The following is an 18,858-nucleotide window of genomic DNA, read 5'->3' as shown; positions in this document are numbered from 1 at the left end:
TTTTCCAAAAGCAGGGATCCAGCTGTTGGGGTTCTTCTCAACCCCCATGTTTCTATTCCCTGTTGGCTGTGTGTGGGGAAAATGGACATGTAAATAATTGGGTTCCTTTTCTTGAAACATTTCTCTCCCTTAGCCTCACCCTCTGCTTCTATGACAGCCGTCTACACCCATAAGTGAGCTTAGCCCAGGTTGAAAGTGGTGACAACAGAGAGCGCTGCCAGGACATCACAGGTCACTTGCTATCAAAAACAGGAAGTAGGACTGATTCAAACCATCCCCTGTGGCCCCCATGTGACAAACAAGCGGAGAGGCACGTCCTATTTGAAAACTGCTCTTCCTAAGTACTCCATAGTCTTCCCCGCCAAGCCTGCTCCTCTTCCTGTCTTTTGTGACCCAAGGAACCTGATCATCATGGTGCCAGTTGGCCAGATCAGTACCCTGAAGCTACCCTTTCCTTCCTTCCTTTCTTCTCTTTCTTCTTTCTGCACAGAGTAACTCACCATGCCCCATCCAGTCTGCCTCCTCATTTACTCCTCTCCATACGTGTATGTACAGCCACCACCTTTACTGAGACCCTGTTAACTCATCTCCTGGAGTTTTCAGTCGTTTTCAGTGTCATTGCCTTCCAGCCCATCCCCAACGCTGCTGCCAGAGTGATCCTCTGATCAGAAAACCACCAGCTCCTTAGGACACTAGCTGAAGTTCCCCACTGCTTTGGGGCCCAAACCCGTACTTCCTAACTTGGAACATTATGACCCTTCCTGACCTGGTCCCTGCCCCCTTCTCCAGATGCTCTTTTAGCTGCCTTCTCTCTCCCACCTCTTGGATCAGCCCCCATTCTCAGCCATTCTGATCTCCTGGACACTTTCTATGTAGGTTTTGGTCTTTCTGTGCATGTTTCATCTGCTAACCCATTCTGCTGTCCTCTTCACCTGCTCCTTATCTACTCATCTCAGGACTACCCAAGCATCACTTCCTCTAAGACCACCTTGCTGTAGTTCCCCATGCCTCCTGGATTTTACTTCTTTTATGGGATTTAACATACTGTTTTATTTATTCACACACAGATCCTCGAACCTGAGGGTCAAACCTTAATCTCTTTTAACCTACATTTCCCAGTGCTTAGTAAAAGTTCACTGAAATTTGTATTTGAACAAAGGAATAAACACAATGAACTGTCTGATGACAAAGACAGGTGTAATATATACCTCCAAGAAAATCTACCTTTGCTGACTCTTGTGTATTTAGCTGTTTTTAAGTTCTGCCTATTTTGGAGCAAGTATCCAGCTTCACTGCAATGCCCGCTAAATATGGCACTGAGAATTTAAAACGCAGATGATCTCTGTTTTTAATCACTTGGGATTATTTGAAAAACTGAACCGATTATCCCCAAATTAAGAGTCATTTGTGTAACAAAAGTATATATATGTTTCAATTATTTACCCATAGAGGCAACCTTGCAAATAGTCATTAGACTTTATTTCATTTAATACTGACCCCTGTCTCCCTTAGGTGTATGTACTATCTCTGTAACTAGACCGGAAATGTCTCAAAAAGGTCCAAGTTCATTCCTTTACCTCTCTGCAGCTATAGTACCAGGTTATTGTAGATACTCAATACATATTACAAGATTGCGATAAAAACTCTTTTATTTGGAAATGTATGTATTAATTTTGCAAAAACAATTAGGAACTATTTTGCATTCATTTTTAGTTTACTATAATTATTTCTTCTCTGACATAACTTATCTATAAATATCTGAAGAGTCCCATATCCTTTAATTAATTTGATAAATTATTATATCCTGCGATATTTATTGATTGCTGGGGAAATAATATTGACAAAGAACATTAATGAGAGCTTGTGTTTATAATCCAAATATTTCTTATTCCTTCAAGTGGGAGTCATATCAGACATAGTCTTGATAATTAATGACCTAAGTGACTTATTTTACATTTATTATCATTTTTTGAGCAGAAAAGTTATTAATTTTTTAATAGTGTGGAACCAATTTTCTCTTTTCACACAAATGTCTGTCACCATAAATATTAATGGGTTTTCAGAATTTAATGAAGCCAGTCTTAAGAATACCGAGACTTTTTGATGTATAAACTGGGATCTTTCTATGTATGGCAAGTTCTAAATTTGTAGATCAAATTCTTCTCAGTATGGGTTATTTTCTATAATACTTAATTTAACATTAGGGCTAGTGCTTATGCTCAACTATAATTTTGTTTAACATTACTATTATTCTTCTTTCTGCATTTAGTTTAGCAGTTTCTTCTCTTTTTTATGTTGGTTGCCTCCCAGTTATCGTTAAAGAGGAAAAAGTGCTTCGGACCTAATAGAAAAGAGATGTACATCTCTCTTACTGATGACAGTGCTGACATTTAAGCTACAGTAAAACCTTGGATTGCAAGTAACTTAGTTTGCGAGTGTTCCGCAAGACGAGTAAACATTTCTAATACATTTTAACTTGGTAAACGAGCGATGTCTTGCAATACAAGTAGTTTGTTTCTAGAATGAATTATTCTCACAAACCAAAGTATTGCTGTATTTCCTTTATCACTAAGGAATTGGATTTTGTTTTTAGACTTCAGCTAAAACATGAGAATGGGACAGGAATGTCATTGACTAAACAACTTTGTACCATACCTTAAAAACATTACTTACTGGGGCCAGCCAAGTGGCTCAGTTGGTTAAGAGCTCGCTCAAGAGTGCGAGCTCTGAGCAACAGCGGTTCAATTCCTGGCTTGAGCTGAGCTGCCGCTCAGCTGCCAACAGGTGGCAGGATGGCTCAACTAAAAAACAAACAAACAAACAAAAAAGATTACTTACCAAAAAAAGATATAGATAAATTCACCATGTTTCAGATTATTTTCTACAAACATTATAATCCCATGATCTATTTTATTTGCTTCATTGTTTTAAATGATGAGTTTTGCTATCTATAATATTAGTTATTTTGATACCATTACAATAGAAACATAAGGCAGAGTTAAAGTTGGTAAACAAATGAGTAAATAAAACCAACTCATAGAATCAAAGATTGTTGGAGCTGGAAAGAATCATAAAGTTCCCGGGAAACAGTGGAGCAGTGCGTTCCATGCTCTCGTCTGAGACAAAATGATTTTCAACATGGATGTCTATACCTAGGCAAGCCAGATTTCCTTGTGAGAATAAAAACAGGCATTGACATGTATGCAAGGACTTTTAAAGGTTTTCTACCTATACAGTCCTCTTTAATGAAAAAATTTTATTTTGAAATAATTGTAGCTTTGCATGCAATTGGACCAAAATATACAGAGAGCTCGCCTATGCCCTTCACCTGGTTTCCCCAGTGGTAACATCTCATACAGCCTTACTACAATTATTGCAGCCAGGAAATTGACTTTGATACATTCCGCTGACCTTTTGCAGACTTCACCAGTTTTACATGAGTTCATTTGCATGTGTGCATGGATATGTGTGTATATAGTTTTATGTAGATTTATGTAACCACCACAGTCGAGTAAGGACAGTTCCTTTACCAAAAATCCCTCATGTTACCCTTTTATATGTGGCCACAGCCACCTCCCTCCCTCACAAGGCCTCCCCAGTCCTTTGCAACCACCAGTCTCTTTCATCTCTGTAATTTTATCATTTCAGGAATGCCATATAAATGGAATCATACAGTATGTAACCTCAGAGATTAGCTTTTTTCATTCAGCATGATACCCTTGAGATCCATCCAAGTTGTTATGTGTATCAGTAGTTTGTCCCTTTTTATTGCTGAGTGATATTTCATGGTATGGACAATACCACAGTTTAACCATTCACTCACTGAAAAAGAACATGTGGGTTTTCTCTAGTTTTTGACTGTTAAAAATAAAGCTGCTGCGAACATTTGCATGCAGGTTTTTGCATCAGCTAAAGTTCTCATGTCTCTGGTATAAATGTTGAGTGCAATCGCTGTGTCATGTGGTAAGTACATGCTTGGTTCTGTAAGCAGCTGTCATACAGAGTGGCTGTACCATCTACATTCCCACCAGCTGTGTATGAATGATCTAGTTTCTTTACCTCCTCACCAGCATTTACTGTTGTCGCTACAAATTTTTATTTTAGCCACTCTGATAGGGGTGCATTTCAGTCCCTTGTTAAAAAATTACTTGAGTATGTGCTCCAGCAAAGCAAAAGATAAATCCAACAAAAGAAGCAGTTTGGGGATATAGGAAGAGTGATGAAAATGAAACAGAAAAACTTACAATTAAGTCTAATGGCTGATCATATGTCTGTAGATTTCATGTAATTACTAGGGATTCCCAGGAAGGAGAGGCCTAAGGTACAGGAATTTACCATGTGTTTCTAATAAGTATTTCTGTGAGACTTTACAGGGTCATAGCACTTTATCTGACTCTATTCTACAGCCATTGGTATTTCTACATTATATTATAATTACTTGGGTACATATCTAATGTTTGCCTATTAAAATCTGCTCTCTGGGAGACCAGGAACCGTGGGGCTTCATGTTCCTACCCTTCAAATCACTTAACAGGATAGCAGTTGTCTCGGTGTTAGTCTTTTGAGGAAGCCTAAGAGATAACAATAGCAAACATTTTTTAAAATGTGAATCTTACCTAATCAATAAACATAATAAGAGCAGACTTTGGTAATGGCCTATCCGTGCGTGGTTTGGTATGTGATAGAATCAGAGTAAATCATCATTGTGGATTGTAAATATCAACATTGTGAATTTGTAGGTAATCGTTTGAAGTAAATTCGTATTGCTCATTTGGCCAGTGTCTGTTAATGACCAGTAAATTAGTAAATTGCAACTCTGTTGACCTTGCAATCTACTCAGTTATTTATTTAGGTGGTGCCTGGGGTCCCCATTTAAGACTGTGCATCACAGCTGTTCATCAGTCCTGGAAAGGGGCTGATGTTTGTCCAGCCTCTTATGGAAAGCAGCTTCTGCTGGCGTTAACAGAAGGGACATGATGGTCAGTACAAGTGCGTTTCCGGGTAGCTACAAAAATCAAAATACTCTTCTGTGTTGTTCATGCCTGAATTTCTGCTCAGGATGAGATACCTCAATTTGAGCCTGACAAGTAATGCTCAATATTTCAAAACCAGCTGTTCCCGGTTATGGTAGAGGGAGGGTTCCATCTTAGATGTAACGTATAGATACCAAAGTAGCTTAGCATTTAAAACACATCATACATAATATAAATTCAGATAATACATATATAAAATACAGTATTTAACGAATGATTTTTGTGAACTATAAGGGCACAGTTCCAAGGCTCAGTTCATCCGTAGGTTGGTTCAGTTATCATTTATTGTGGGCTTGCTCTGAGCCAGGCAATGCTTGACAATATAGGTGGATTCTCTCATTACTCTTCACAACAGCCCTGCAAAGTGAGTGGCAGATCCCTTTTGACAGATGAAGTGGAGACTTGGGAGAGGTTCAGCTTCCCTACGTTCACACAGCTTGCAGTGCTGGGTCCATGGTTTACACCCAGGTCTCTCTAACCCCAAAACCAAGGCTCTTCCATCAGTACACTCTCCTTAAGAGCCTTGTAGGTGTAATGGGGGAAAGTCTGCTGAAATGAAAATGTTAAGTAAATGACACATAGGCAGACAGAGACAGGAAGGGCTGGAAGTGCCCCAGGCCTGGTTTTCTAGCTCTGACAAGGAGCTGTTGGAGAAGGAGTTAAGAAAGGACTCTATCAAAATAGAGGAATTAGTTGGGCCAGGGCAATGAGTTCATGAAATCTTGCAACGTACTTCAAGAAGGTGGGAAAAAGGAAAATAATGCCAAGTAACTGAGGAACAGAAAGAAAAGTTAGTGATCCAAACATTTAACTTTAAAACTTTAATGAAAAGTATAATCAAGCACATTGACACTTGCCAACTGTTACCGACATGTGTGCACATGAAATCCTATTAACTTGAAAGCAAAACTTCTTTCTGAGAAATGTAATAGCTATAGTGGAGTTGATTGTTGTTCAAATCTTGTGAAGTAGGAGATCAGACTAGATGTGTAACATTGAATCCTGCCTGTGTGAGCAGCTTTTGAGAATTCTCATTAACTACAGAAATTGAAGGATTATCAAGTAGTTTTTTGGTTTGGGTTGTTTTTTTTTTAACCCGCACCTCAAACCCAATGGAGTATTACAAGAATTTCAACAGAAAGAATGGAAATGGGAGACTGAAAACATCTTCCTTGATCCTAAGAGGCAAACAATTTTTTCCTGAAAAAAAAAATAGTACCTGAAGATTAGAGAACTCACATATTTCCTGAGGTGGTGGTGGTGGTGGTGGTGGTGGTGGTGGTGGTGGTGGTGGTGGTGATGTGTCTAGCTAGCTTTCATTTTAAGTAACTTATCACATAGAAATATAAATATACAATAACCCAAGTTAATGTTAACTAAAATCTTTGGACTTATGAAATAAAATGATGCTATATCTAGTATATTAGGGTTTCCTGCTTTTGTGTGAAAAGAACGTACCTATTTTTGATTTTGGAGATTCTAGAGGTAAGGTCAATGTAGGTCCCAAATGGGAGGACTCACCAAGTATCTGAGGGGACGGAACAAAGGGAAGGAAATGTCCCCACAGGCCATATCCTCCTCCCTATTGGGAATCCTGGGAAACCAGAGAAAAGAGCGCTAGCAGGAAGGGGAAGTGGCCGCAGGCGGGGCGTGACAGCAGCAGCCTTGGCTTTCAAGATGTGTCTGGAAAGCTTTGGAGGTTGGCCAGTGTGCATCCGGTTGTGGATGCCAGTGTAAGTCACCCAGATGACCATGTGAAATAGAGCAGGGTTGTGAATACCCCGGCCAAAGGAAACCAAGGGGTGGCAAACCCTAGCAACTTACCAAATGGAGTTGAGTCTCCACAGCTTAGGAAAAACTTCTGGAATCTGTTGATAAACTGAGTTACAGAGAGTTAAGGAGTTGAGAGTTTCCAAGGTCTGGGAAAAGGTTACAAAGTTCAGAAAATGGTTCCAGAACATGCCTTGTGGTGTGTTACTCAGCTTGCTGTGCACCTGTCAAACACAATCTTATCTTCAACTTAGGCAACCAGAAACACGTTTAAAGAGGAAAATGGGTTTGATTTTTATAGGGCTTTCTTGTATTCATTCAACATCCAGTGCACGTTTACTGAGTACCCACAGTGTTGTAGGAATGGCACTTGCTTGACTGACTTGTGAAAGGCAAGGTATTTCCCTGGCTGCACGTTGATTCTAGTTGTTTTCAGAAAGGTCACATACTGCTGGCGTCTGAAAGGCTTTGGCTCATGTGTAGGGTTCTTCATCCCTGTCAGTATCAGTCAACGCTTTTTATATGCCCCCCCCCACTTTCCCTGTAAGTGAATGTCCCTTTGATATCACCAATGTTCTCCCTTCAAAGACATTTCTAGGTTTAGTATTTTGATCCAGCAAGTATAACTCTTCTCTCCTCACTTTTGTCCCTAGACATTCTGCACTTCTATATGGTGAGGTAGAAAATCTCCATGGGAGCGTTTCTGCCTCCCCCAAGAGTGAAATAGCCAAAACCAATCTGTTATTAATGAATTTATATATTCAGCTTCAACTTTTCATTAGAAAAGATACATCTGTGTACTTTTCTACATGTATACTTCACAAAAGTATGTCTCAATGATACAGAGTCCACCGGACATGTCAGCTGTCCATAGCTATTAGGGATGTAGGGAAGTTAAAACCTAATGTTTATTGAAAATGTCCTGATCCAGCCTGAATGTGAGCCTGGCTGGAGTCTGCATCTCATTAATTTCCCGTCATTTCTCCATGCAAAGAACTCATTTGTAAACTTGCCCATGTTCAGTCAGCTCCAGCTGTTCCAAAGACAAACTCCTCTAGATGCCAGCTCAATATTTGCTGCATTTTCACCAGTAGCTGATAATCTGTCTTCAGATCATGGCTGACGTTCTTTGGAGGTAGAGATTCACCATCCTGTAATAAATATTCCTCTGTCTGAAAGAGCTATCCAACTTTTTTCTAAATTGTTAGCAATTTCAGGGGAAAAAAAACTGTCAATAACCACATTTTCAAGAAACAGAGAAAGCAGTTGATCCAGGTTGCAGATTTATTTTCTCTATGCCCAGATGTGCAGGAAAAATAGTTTCTTAATTTTCCACGTGTGATTTTGCTTACTGAAATCTGCTTCCCCAAATTTAAACTTACCAATTCATAATATTTCAGTCTCTTCTGGTGTAAACAGTTACCTCTTAATTTAAATAGTCTCAATAAAAGTTGAACTCCCTCGCAGGGTGAGTGTCAATTGTCCTTCTTATTATTCCACCTTGTTAGGTAAATATCATTGGAAATGTAGAATCTCCATCACATGTTCATGACACACAGAGACAAGAATATTGCTACAGGCCCCTCCACTTATGTTCTATTTCCACCTCGAACTATCACCCTCATGCTCTGTGGGATGTGGCACTGAGCCATCCTCTTATACTTTCTTAAATTTTGAGCATATGTATATATTAATATTTTAAAAGTAAATTATAATGCCTCAAGACCTCAAAAAAAAAAAGAATTCATTTCTAGTGATAACTTGCACAACCCAAGTTTTCCCTCTCTCCTTAAAACTCATCCTGTAGGTAGGTACTTGCTGTTGCTCTTAAAAGTTGTTCAGTGCCAACGGTGACTTTCCAGGACCTAAGATTCTTTGCCCTGTGGAAACTTTGATGATCTCAGAGCTTGAATCGGCTTGATTTCTCTAGTGTCAGACCACCACAGGAACCTCATTTGATAAATCCTGCCTTACCTTCCTTCTGAATTAATTATGTGTCATTTAACCAATAGTTTTGAATTCTTGCTATGCATGAGTGTCTGTGCAAAGTCCATGGGAGGTACAAAAAATGAATGGGATATGGTCCTTTAAAAAGCTTCAAGTTTAAAGGGCCGGCTGAGTGGCTCAGTTGGTTAAGAGCTCGCTCAAGAGTTTGAGCTCTGAGCAACAGCGGTTCGAGTCAGCCCGAGCTGAGCAGCCGTGAGCTGCCAACAGGTGGCGGGATGGCTCAGCTAAAAAAAAAAAAAAAAAAAAGCTTCAAGTTTAAAGTTTACGTTCAAACTATCACAGCCTTATTTATTATGGGATAGATTCTCCCATTATTATATCATCCCTCTCTTTGTCCATTAGAGTAAAGTGGAGAGGGGAACAGGAGTACTTCCTTACCCAGAGAGGTAGTTCTTCCGAGGGGGTGGACTGTACAAAACAGTGGTGAGGATAGAGGAATTCCACTTCATACACCGAAGTAGATGTGGAAAGAGACTGAGTGGCCTCTGAGTCTCGCTGGACAGCCCCTGGGCTCTCTGCCATTAAGACACAAATCATTCATGGTGAAGCCAACTAGAAGATACATCATGTAATTAGAAAAACTTGGCAATTTTATTATAAAATAATACTTTTAAATGTGTTTAGAAAATAATTTGTTAAGACACCTTTATTTGTAGAAACAAAGTGTCTGTAAAGGAAAACAATCCAAAACTCATCCAATATAGCAGTTGATAAATACATACACACACACACACACACACACACACACACACACACACACACACACACCAGGGGTGCCAAAAACATATAAACACATGACTTGTATTCATCTTTTGGCATCGGTATATATTGAGTATTACAATTTTAATACAGTTTTCCTTTTTTAAGGTGTGTGTACAGTTTTTGGGCACCCCCAGTATACACACACACACACACACACACACACACTCACACGCACACGCATATATAATCTTTGGAAATGACAGATGGCTACTTCTAATGCTTATAAGTATTCTAAAACTTCAAGCTTCCTAAGTGAGCAAAAACAGTGTTAGTATAGATCAATCCAGTACAGCCCAGAATTCTAAATCACGGTGCTAGACACAGTGAAAAAGACACCTTTGCCGTAATTAGGCTATAGATTGAATCTTTATTTCAGCCTGCTTCACCAGCCAAAATTATGTGGCTTGTCACAGCCTGGTGTTGTTTTTTTCTCTGTTATATTAGCAAAGAACACTCTGAGCTTTTTGAAGAAATTAAATTTAAAAGGCAACATTCAGCATTAACTTGACTTGCACATGCAAGTACTTCTGCAGCCATACTCCAAGGGGCCTACTTTGGGAGAAATGGCAGAACCTTGGATTCATTTCCTCCCCTGAACCAGTGTGTCCAGGAATGCATAGATTCTCTAGGATACTATTGATATTTTGAATCATCTTATGTTGTTGAATTAACACAAATGTTTTTGACAACCGTTTATTCAAGGACGATACCAGTCTAGTTTGAAAAATTACTCAGGGCCTTTGATACATCTTCCTGTCAGCTCCATATTTTGTTAACTTGGTTTTCCTTTAGATCTTCTAGCAAAGGATTATCGGGTGAGATGAGTATAGAACATAGCAACTTTTCTGCTTTAACTCCTTTAGTTAAGATCCCAAATTTTTATTTTTATTTTTTATCTGTTACTGTCTCTACCCCGTCATCAGCAGAGATAGTGGTAAGTTAATACTAAACAGGTATATAAATGCATTTCATTGAAGAATTTCAAAGGAGAGCATTAAATTTTATTTTTGAAAAGTTTAAAGATATATAAAAGTGGATAGAGTACTACAATGAACCCCCATGTAACCTCTACCCAGCTCCAGCAATTTTCAACTCAAGGCCAATCTTGTTTCGTTCCACTGTCCTCTTCCCCCTGGAGCTTGAAGCACATCCCAGGCATCACATCGTTTTACCCATATATGTTTTAGTAAGAAGCCCTAAATACTAAGGACTCCTTTTATTTAAAAAAAAATAATAATATAATGCTACTATCATACTTTGCAAAATTAATAATTCTTAATGATCATCAAATACATAGTCAGTGTTTAAATTCCTAATTGTTTGGGAAATGACTTTTTTACTTGGGATCAGAATTTAAATAGGGCCTACTTGTTAAGTCCCTCCCCCATCACTTTTTTTTTCCCATTGTGAGAGTATTTGTTGAAGAAATTGGTCTGTTTATCCCACAGTCAATATTTTGCTGATTACATCCCCATGGTTTCTTTCTACATGCTTCTCTCTCTGGTTTTTCCTGTAGATTGGTTGTTGAATCTAGACGTTTGGTCTAATTTAGGTTTGACTTCCTGCTTGGCAGTTGTTTCCTCCTGTCAGGAGGCGTATACTGTCAGAATGCCTTTCTGTGAGTTTAGCAGCTGTTGACCACTGAATAAATCCATTAATTCATTAGGGGTTGTAAAATGGTAATGTTGTTATTCTGTCACACATTAGCTAGAATACTCAAAGGATTTCTAAACAAGAGAGTGCCTGGCACATTGTAAGTGTTCAATAAAATGTTAATTGAATGGATTAATAAGAACCCTGTGACATGGGAAATTATTGCATGCCATTGATAGAAACCTTGCTTGCCTAAGATCCAATTAAGAAAGCATCTCTTGTCGTCTTAGAATCATCATCTTCCCCTATTTTGCATAAAACATCACTTACAGATTACTTAAGTTGCATTGTCTTGGTCACTGTGTTTTTTGGTGCTGGGTACCAATTTTTTAATGCAGCTATTTATTTGAAGTTCTTTAGACTTATCTGATGATTCTTCTTTCCTAGTCTTATGCCAACTAAGCTTTGCATTGCTTACATATTGGGAAAGCAGAGAAATGGAGGACAGGAACGCTACAGAGGCCCTGAGATGTGCTGCAGAACAGAGCCCCCATCTTAGGGCCCACACCCAGGACCCTTTAACCCACTGGATGGTTAACAGTTTTTGTAGTTGACCCAGGCTGTGATGCACTCTGTTTGCAAAGGCTTCCTAAAAAGAAAAGTGATATTTTTACCCGACTCTGAGCTCTGCCTAGTTTATAGCAAGACAAGCCTTTTATCTGCCATTTAACTGTGTGCCTACAAAACAGTAAATTAAAACTCTGTAAATAACAGCTTGATTTTTGCCCTTGACACAGTGTGCCTAAATACCTCTGGTGGGGGTAGGTTTGAAAACACTGTAGACGATAATCTCTGTTTTTCTGATAACATCGGCACATAATCACAGTAAATGCTTTCACTGCCGGAGATTTTTCACGACCACGGGAATCATGAAGCACAAGCTCAAGTTCTCATATTTAAGACATAGCTGTGCTAAACATTCTTGCTGCTGAATATTTTGGCATTGTTTGTACACATGACAAGCAATATAACGGGGGGCTGCCAGTTAGCTCAGTTGGTTAGAGCACAGTGCTCACAACACCAAGGTTGCTGGTTCGATCCCCACATGGGCAAAAAAAAATACAAATTTTTAAAACAATATAACAAATACATATTTCGGCTATGTTCAGAGTGCACAGCAGGGAGCACAAAGTAAAACAAATTTTTGGTGAGCAGAGCACTCTTGTGTGTATGAGAGGAAAAATATAATTACAACCTGAGGTCGAATTTTATTCTGTAGAGGGTCACTGATTATGTGCTTCGGTTTTCACAGGGAAGATGCGTTCCCAACATTTTGTTGAGATCATGAGTATAATTTTCAGGGAGGTAAGAGTTGAGATAGGCTTTGAACAACTAGTCAGGATTTTAAAAGATAGTAAGACCTTCTAGAAGAAACAGCATGGGCAAAAACATCAGGGGTTACCTCTTGAGGGCACATTTAGGATCATTAAGGGACTCCAGTTTGACTAGCCTGAAAGGTATCTCTAGGCAAGTATTAAATAACAGAGAAAAGTTGGATGGAGCTGTAGTCATGCAGACCTTCAATGTCAGAATGAGACACTGGCACCAGGCTGAGAGACTGAAGGCTTTGGGTAGGGGCGTCATGTGACCTGGTCAAGCAAGGGTGTCAGAAAGGGACAAAGTCAGTGTACCGAAGTTCAGAAATGTCCAGAGACCATTGGAAATATATAGGGCTGGAGCTTAGGAGTGAGTTCGGACTAAAGATAACATTTTAGGAGTTTTCTATAGAGAGATGATAGTTAAAATCTATCTCTAACTATTCTCAAATCTATCCACTTCTCCCTTGGACTCCCTTGCTGCCACCTCATTCAAGTGTCACCATCTCTTACCTGTACTTGTGAAATACTTCCCCATCAAAAGTAGGTACCCCTTGTGTGGGGTATCTCCCCAGCACCCTGATTTTCCTCCCAAGACTTACCCTAATCTGTAATTCAGGCTTGTGTAATTTTGAGGACAGTATAGTTGTCTGTTTTCCTTACCTCTGAAGATCTAGCACTTTCCATGGTGGCTGGCACAGACTAGATACTCATTATTTTTTCCGCCAAGAAAAGACTAAATGAATGTCACTGCCGAAAAGTAGAGAAAAAAAAGAGTTGAGGAGAGAACTCTGGTGAGCATCTTTAGGCCACAGACAGAAAGAGCAGGAAAGACAAACAGAAAGGCAAAGAGCCAAGAGAAGGCAGGACACGGCAGCTGAGGGTGAGTGGAGATTCTAGGGGTGATTGATTCTACAGGTGAAGGAGTGACAAAGACAATAAGAATGGCTGACACTTACTGGGTGCTTTCTGTATGCTAGTTGCTGTCCTAAGACTTAACATGGATTACCTCCATTAGTCTCCTCACTAACCCAGTGAGATAGGTGTCCCTGTTACCTCCGCTTTACAGATGAGTAACGAGTCCCAAAAAGGTTATGTGCTTTGCTCAAGGATAAACAAATGGGGTTGCCATGAGTCAAACCAGGTCACCTGGCCCCAGAGCATGGAGACTTAACCACTGTGCAACTACTCTGGCTTCTAGCAGCGGGACAGGTAACAGTGTGCAGGTCTAAGTAGTAGGGCAGAAAGATTGAAAAGGGGACCAGCCACTCTCTATGGCCTTTGGCCATGAAGAGAGAACAGCAGTGTCCATCATTCTGAGTTAGACCATCTCCCACATTAGGTCACCAAATCTGCAGAAACTATATATGAATGGAATCATTCCTAATGCATCACTGGCCATGAGAGAGACTGGAGAATATGCTTTTATTTCAGAAACAGATAGCTTTGATCATGTCTTCGGGATATTGTAACAGCTGCTTTGACACACACTTTTTTACTACATTCCATTATTATTATCGACTTAAAATAATCCTTGAGAGAGAAAAAGAGAGTCTGGATTTAACAGTAAAAATTTTGTGGTATTCCAACTTGCTTTCAGTTTTACATATGCCTGTGAACCGTTCCTGCTTTCTCTCTTTTTTTTTTTAACAGCTGAAGAAATAAAAAGTCTTGCCCAAGGTATATGGAAAAGCACCTGTATTTGCATTGCAACCTGTGTTTTGCATAGCAGATGCACAGGCACAGAATCTGCCAGTAACAGCCAGGTCAGGCAGACAGTCTAGAGCAAAATGTGTCCCTGATTGACAGACTAGACCAATCGGTGGCTGTCCTGTTGCAGAATATTGCATACTCTTAAAGCTCACAATGTTAAGATTTTGGCAGATTTATAGATTCCTTTAATTAAAGAACTGGAAGGATACGAATAACAGAACTATTTCATTCCTAATTGATGCAGATCTGCAACGCACATGACTAAAATCTGTTCCCAGAAATTTCCATTACAGAAAGTTTGAATTTGATTTAAAATATATGCCAATATATGTGTCTTTTTCTTCCTCAATTTTTTTAATGGGTGGTGACTTGGCCTAACCCAAAATCTAACTATCGTGGTCAGCTCTCCACACAATGGGAATAGAACTGATATTTTTTAAGCCTTTCACTCTGAAAGCACGAGGCTGATATCTTAAGGACAATTCAGCACCATTGAGGGATGCGGATAATCCAATGTAAGAGTAGAGAGAAAAATGAATCTCTTTTAAAATTTATTGGTAGCTTTTTCTTAGTTAACTCTCTCTTGAAGTTTATTTTTAAAAAGTACAAATATTTTACCACTTAAAGCATTGGGACAGCATCAATAGCTACAATTGGACCACAGCTCGACTTTGTATCACTTCTAAAATGCACTGTTCTCTTTGGTCTGGCCTTGGGCAGGAAAAGAGACTGCAAGTACAAACCAACCAGTTCAGGTTGACTATTGCATTAAAAATGTAAGAAAAGTTATTTTCTAAAGAAAGCTTTTTGACAAGCAGAATTAATTTGTGGAAAATGAAATAAATGCAATGGCATCAGGAGGGCCTTTCGGTCTTGACTACTCTTCCCTGTACCACTCTGGATGTCTGTGAGGAACGCTCCCCACGCCGTCACAGGGTCTGATGACAGTTAGCTTTTGAAGCCAGTTCACTGCCTTGAGGGAACACTCACGTCCCAATAAGTAGTTTGGGCTGTGCAGGGCACAAGGCTGGGGCGTTTGCCCATTAAAAGGACACTGTCCCCTTAGACAGATTGTGGGGCCATCATTTTATAACCCCTTAACCAGCAGTGCTCTGGGGTCAGCTAACCTTTTCCTGTTGAACATCCAAATGATACTACTGGGTACCCACTAACCCAGAACTTCTAAAGGAATTGGGACACACCCAAAGGGTAAGCAGCTAGAAATGCAACGACAATATTTTTGTTGGCCTTTTATGAATTTTTGTTTTCAGAAGTGTAACTCCAGGCATTACTTCAAGCCGACATCTGAGGTCTCTCGCACTAGTATGAGCAATGAGTCACCTTGACTTATAATTATGATGATAACTAGCAGTTAACTGAGCACTTTCTTTGTACCAGGAATTTTTCTAGGCACTTGACCTGCATTTCCATATTTAATTTTCAGAAGCACCCCATGTAGTAGGTGATATTATTGTCACCATTTATAGAGGAAGAAACTGAGACACAGGAAGGTGATATAACCTGCCTAAGGTCACAATGTCCATGCTCTTTATCCTGCACATCCTTACCCAACAGTCTCTCTAGGAAGGGACGCACTAACACTGATAAATGTGAGTAGAAAAATTGGCATCTGTAGGCGGCGATCGTTGTACAGGTTTATGGAGCTCCCTGAGTGGGCACTATTCTACCAAGCCATCCTTTCAGTATGGTTGAGAATTACAAAGGCTAAGATCCTTCTACACTTGTTTCTGTCTTAAGTAAGCACTCAGTCTCTGCTAGTATTCTCTTTTAAGTTTGGGTTCTTGGGAACCCCAATGCAAAGCTGTCCTGTTTTCTTCCACGGCTCTGTGCTACTTTATGGAGGGGTAAGGCACTGATAAGCCTCCATGGAGAACCAACCAATGGGTCTGATGCCCAAGTGTTGGGTCAGTGGTTCCTTCCTCCTCCACCAATCTTGGCATCACTCCTCCTTAGGTTGGGGAAGTTGGTTCCACATTACTATCAGGACACTCTGATCTCGTGAGTTAGAAAGTTCCATAGCCTAACCCTCTTAAGTAATAAGACTCTTCTCTCAGCATTTGCCTGCCTCCTTTCTGCAAGTACTCAACTTGGTATCTGAGAGATGAAGGGTGAACACCCTGGGATAATTGATTCTCCTTTGCAGCCTGCTTTCAGTTTTCCTCATTGACAGCAAAGTTGCATAAGACCCAGGAATGTAACCACATGCTTCCAAGGCCACGTGCACCGTAGTTCACAAAGCCTGCTGTCAGATGGCATTCATGAAGTGGCAGCCACAAGTATTTGACTCCTGAGGCCTGACCCCTCTTGGTAGTATCATAAATGTCTGTCAAAAAGCAGTTGGGCTGGGCTGGCTGAGTTGGCTCAGTTGGTTTAGAGCTCGCTCAAGAGTTTGAGCTCTGAGCACAGTAGTTTGATTCCCAGCCCAAGCTAAGTTGCCACTGAGCTGCCAACAAGTGGCAGGATGTCTCAGCTAAAAAAATAAATAAATAAATGTAAAAAAGAAAGCAGTTGGGCTGAGGGAGAATGAGAAGCATAAGAAAACCTGGGTATTCAAACCCTGGTTAAACAAGTATCTATAAACGGATCCTGAAAGGCATTTCCTAACTAGGGTATAGTGACAGGTTATAATGTTGATTCAGAGACAGCTGTTCTGCCACACAGGACTGTCTTACTTTCTGGGCAGTTTTGTGTAAGAAATGTCAGGCATTGAAAAATCTGTTGTAAGATTGGTGGTTACCACAGGGGAAGGGGCGGGGGGAGGAGGATGAATAGGGTAAAGGGATCAAACATTCGGTGATGGAAGGAAACTAGGCTTCGGATGGTGAGCACATAATAGAGTATACAGATGTCATATTATAAAGTTGTGTATCCGAAATGTATATAATGTTATCAACCTATGTTACCCCCCAATAAATTTAATAAAATAAGTGAAAAAAATTCTGTGGTAGAGGAGAATCATATTCAAACTACTAGGGAAAGAACTTTATCATAGAGGGAATTACCCCATTTTCAGGCACTCCTCCTGGACACTCACCACTGAAGAGGGGTCCTGAGTGTCAGAGCCACACTACACTCAGAAGCCACGTTGACTGCCTCTTATCTTGACCATGTCCCCCACTGCTTTCCTGTCAGAGCATCCCTATCTCCTTTGTCTGGCTGCATCCAGCTACTTTTAATTCCTTCTCTTCCCCACTGTTTGCTGAATGGATAATTAAGCATTAAGTCCTGTTCTTTGTTGAGATCATAATTTTTAAAAAGACTTGCTACAGGAAATTGGCAACTTTGTAAGACAAGCTTTGGAAAGGAAACCAATGAACTCCAGCAAGATTAAGATTTTGAGAACAGAATCCAGACAGAAACACATTCCAGCTGAGTCTTCATGCTGAGGAGGCTACAAGTTTGTAGAGACCCCCTGGTTGGGTTTCTCTGCTCTAGTGCTTGAGTGTGGATACTGGAGTTGACTGCCTGGGTTCAAATCCTGGCAATGCCATTTGCGAGCTGTGTAGCATTGAGCAAATTAGTTTATCTCTCGGTGTCTCAATTTTTTCATCTGTAAAATGGAGACAATAATAGTACCTAGCTCAAAGAGTGTGGGTGAATCCAAGTAAACCACTTAGTACTTGGCACATGGAAAGTGTTCAGTAAGTACTATTAGTGAAACATTCATGGAGGGTTACAAAAAGGCATGCTTACTTTGGGTTGGTATAAAAACATCATCTTAGAGTCATTGTCATAATCCTTACTGCACTTGAGCCAATAATAACCTCAAATGTTTTTACTATGATCTTTCCTCTATGGGCCACCCCCTGGGAGGGATGCAAGAGCTGTGAGTCTGCATTATCTAGAGCACTGTGATTCTGTGCAGAGGAGACTTATGGGCCATTAGAATTGACTGTCCTCCTGGTTCTTTGACTTACTCAGGTACTGGAAAGCTTCAAGATCATGGATTATAGCCTCTTGCTGGGAATCCACATCTTGGACCATTCCCTCAAAGAGAAAGAAGAAGAGACCTCACAAAATGTGCCTGATGCTAAGCGGCCTGGGATGCAGAAGGTCCTCTACTCAACAGCAATGGAATCCATCCAGGGTCCAGGGAAACCTGGAGACGGGGTCATCGCAGAGAACCCGGACACGTAAGTACAGCTGCCCACCCACGCACCCTCCTGGCTGGGGCAGCCCACATTACTGGATAATTACATGCAATTACGTTCCCTTCTTGGTGGCTCTTTGGGACTGGATGCCTAGCTGGTGCTGTAGTGGAGTGAGCCAGCCTTCATTTCTACTCATCTGTGGATAACTAGAGGAGTGGCTGTTCTTTGAGTTATTATCATTCTCTCACCCACATGGTTTCCTTGTTTCAGTGGCTCCATTTTTTAACAATGACTGAAAATGTTTTTACCCCCATTTACTACATATTCAAAACATCCACCACAGCAGGGAGACTATACTTTGAATTTGAATAAACATGTATTTAAGCAAATGCATGATAGGAATTATGTTTGAAATTGAGAGCTTCTTATCTGCATAGAGGATTCTGTTGTTCTAGTCCTGTCCCCTGGCAGATGTGGTCTCTTGCCTCGAGC

General features: G+C 40.3%; 1 protein-coding gene across 6 annotated transcripts in view; it reads left to right on the top strand.

The window, feature by feature from the left end:
- PIP5K1B (phosphatidylinositol-4-phosphate 5-kinase type 1 beta) overlaps positions 1 to 18,858 on the top strand; it is a 408,785-nt gene that overhangs the window by 255,029 nt on the left and 134,898 nt on the right. For all 6 annotated transcript variants that reach the window (XM_019661095.1, XM_019661094.1, XM_019661090.1 and 3 more), the window contains exon 8: positions 18,197 to 18,408. In XM_019661095.1, coding sequence (XP_019516640.1) covers positions 18,197 to 18,408 — 212 coding nt within the window. The remainder of the gene's footprint in view (positions 1 to 18,196; positions 18,409 to 18,858) is intronic.

The sequence above is a fragment of the Hipposideros armiger genome, unplaced genomic scaffold (assembly GCF_001890085.2).
Source record: "Hipposideros armiger isolate ML-2016 unplaced genomic scaffold, ASM189008v1 scaffold_335, whole genome shotgun sequence".
Classification (NCBI taxonomy): Eukaryota; Metazoa; Chordata; class Mammalia; order Chiroptera; family Hipposideridae; genus Hipposideros; species Hipposideros armiger.
This window is presented reverse-complemented; position numbering and strand designations above follow the sequence as displayed.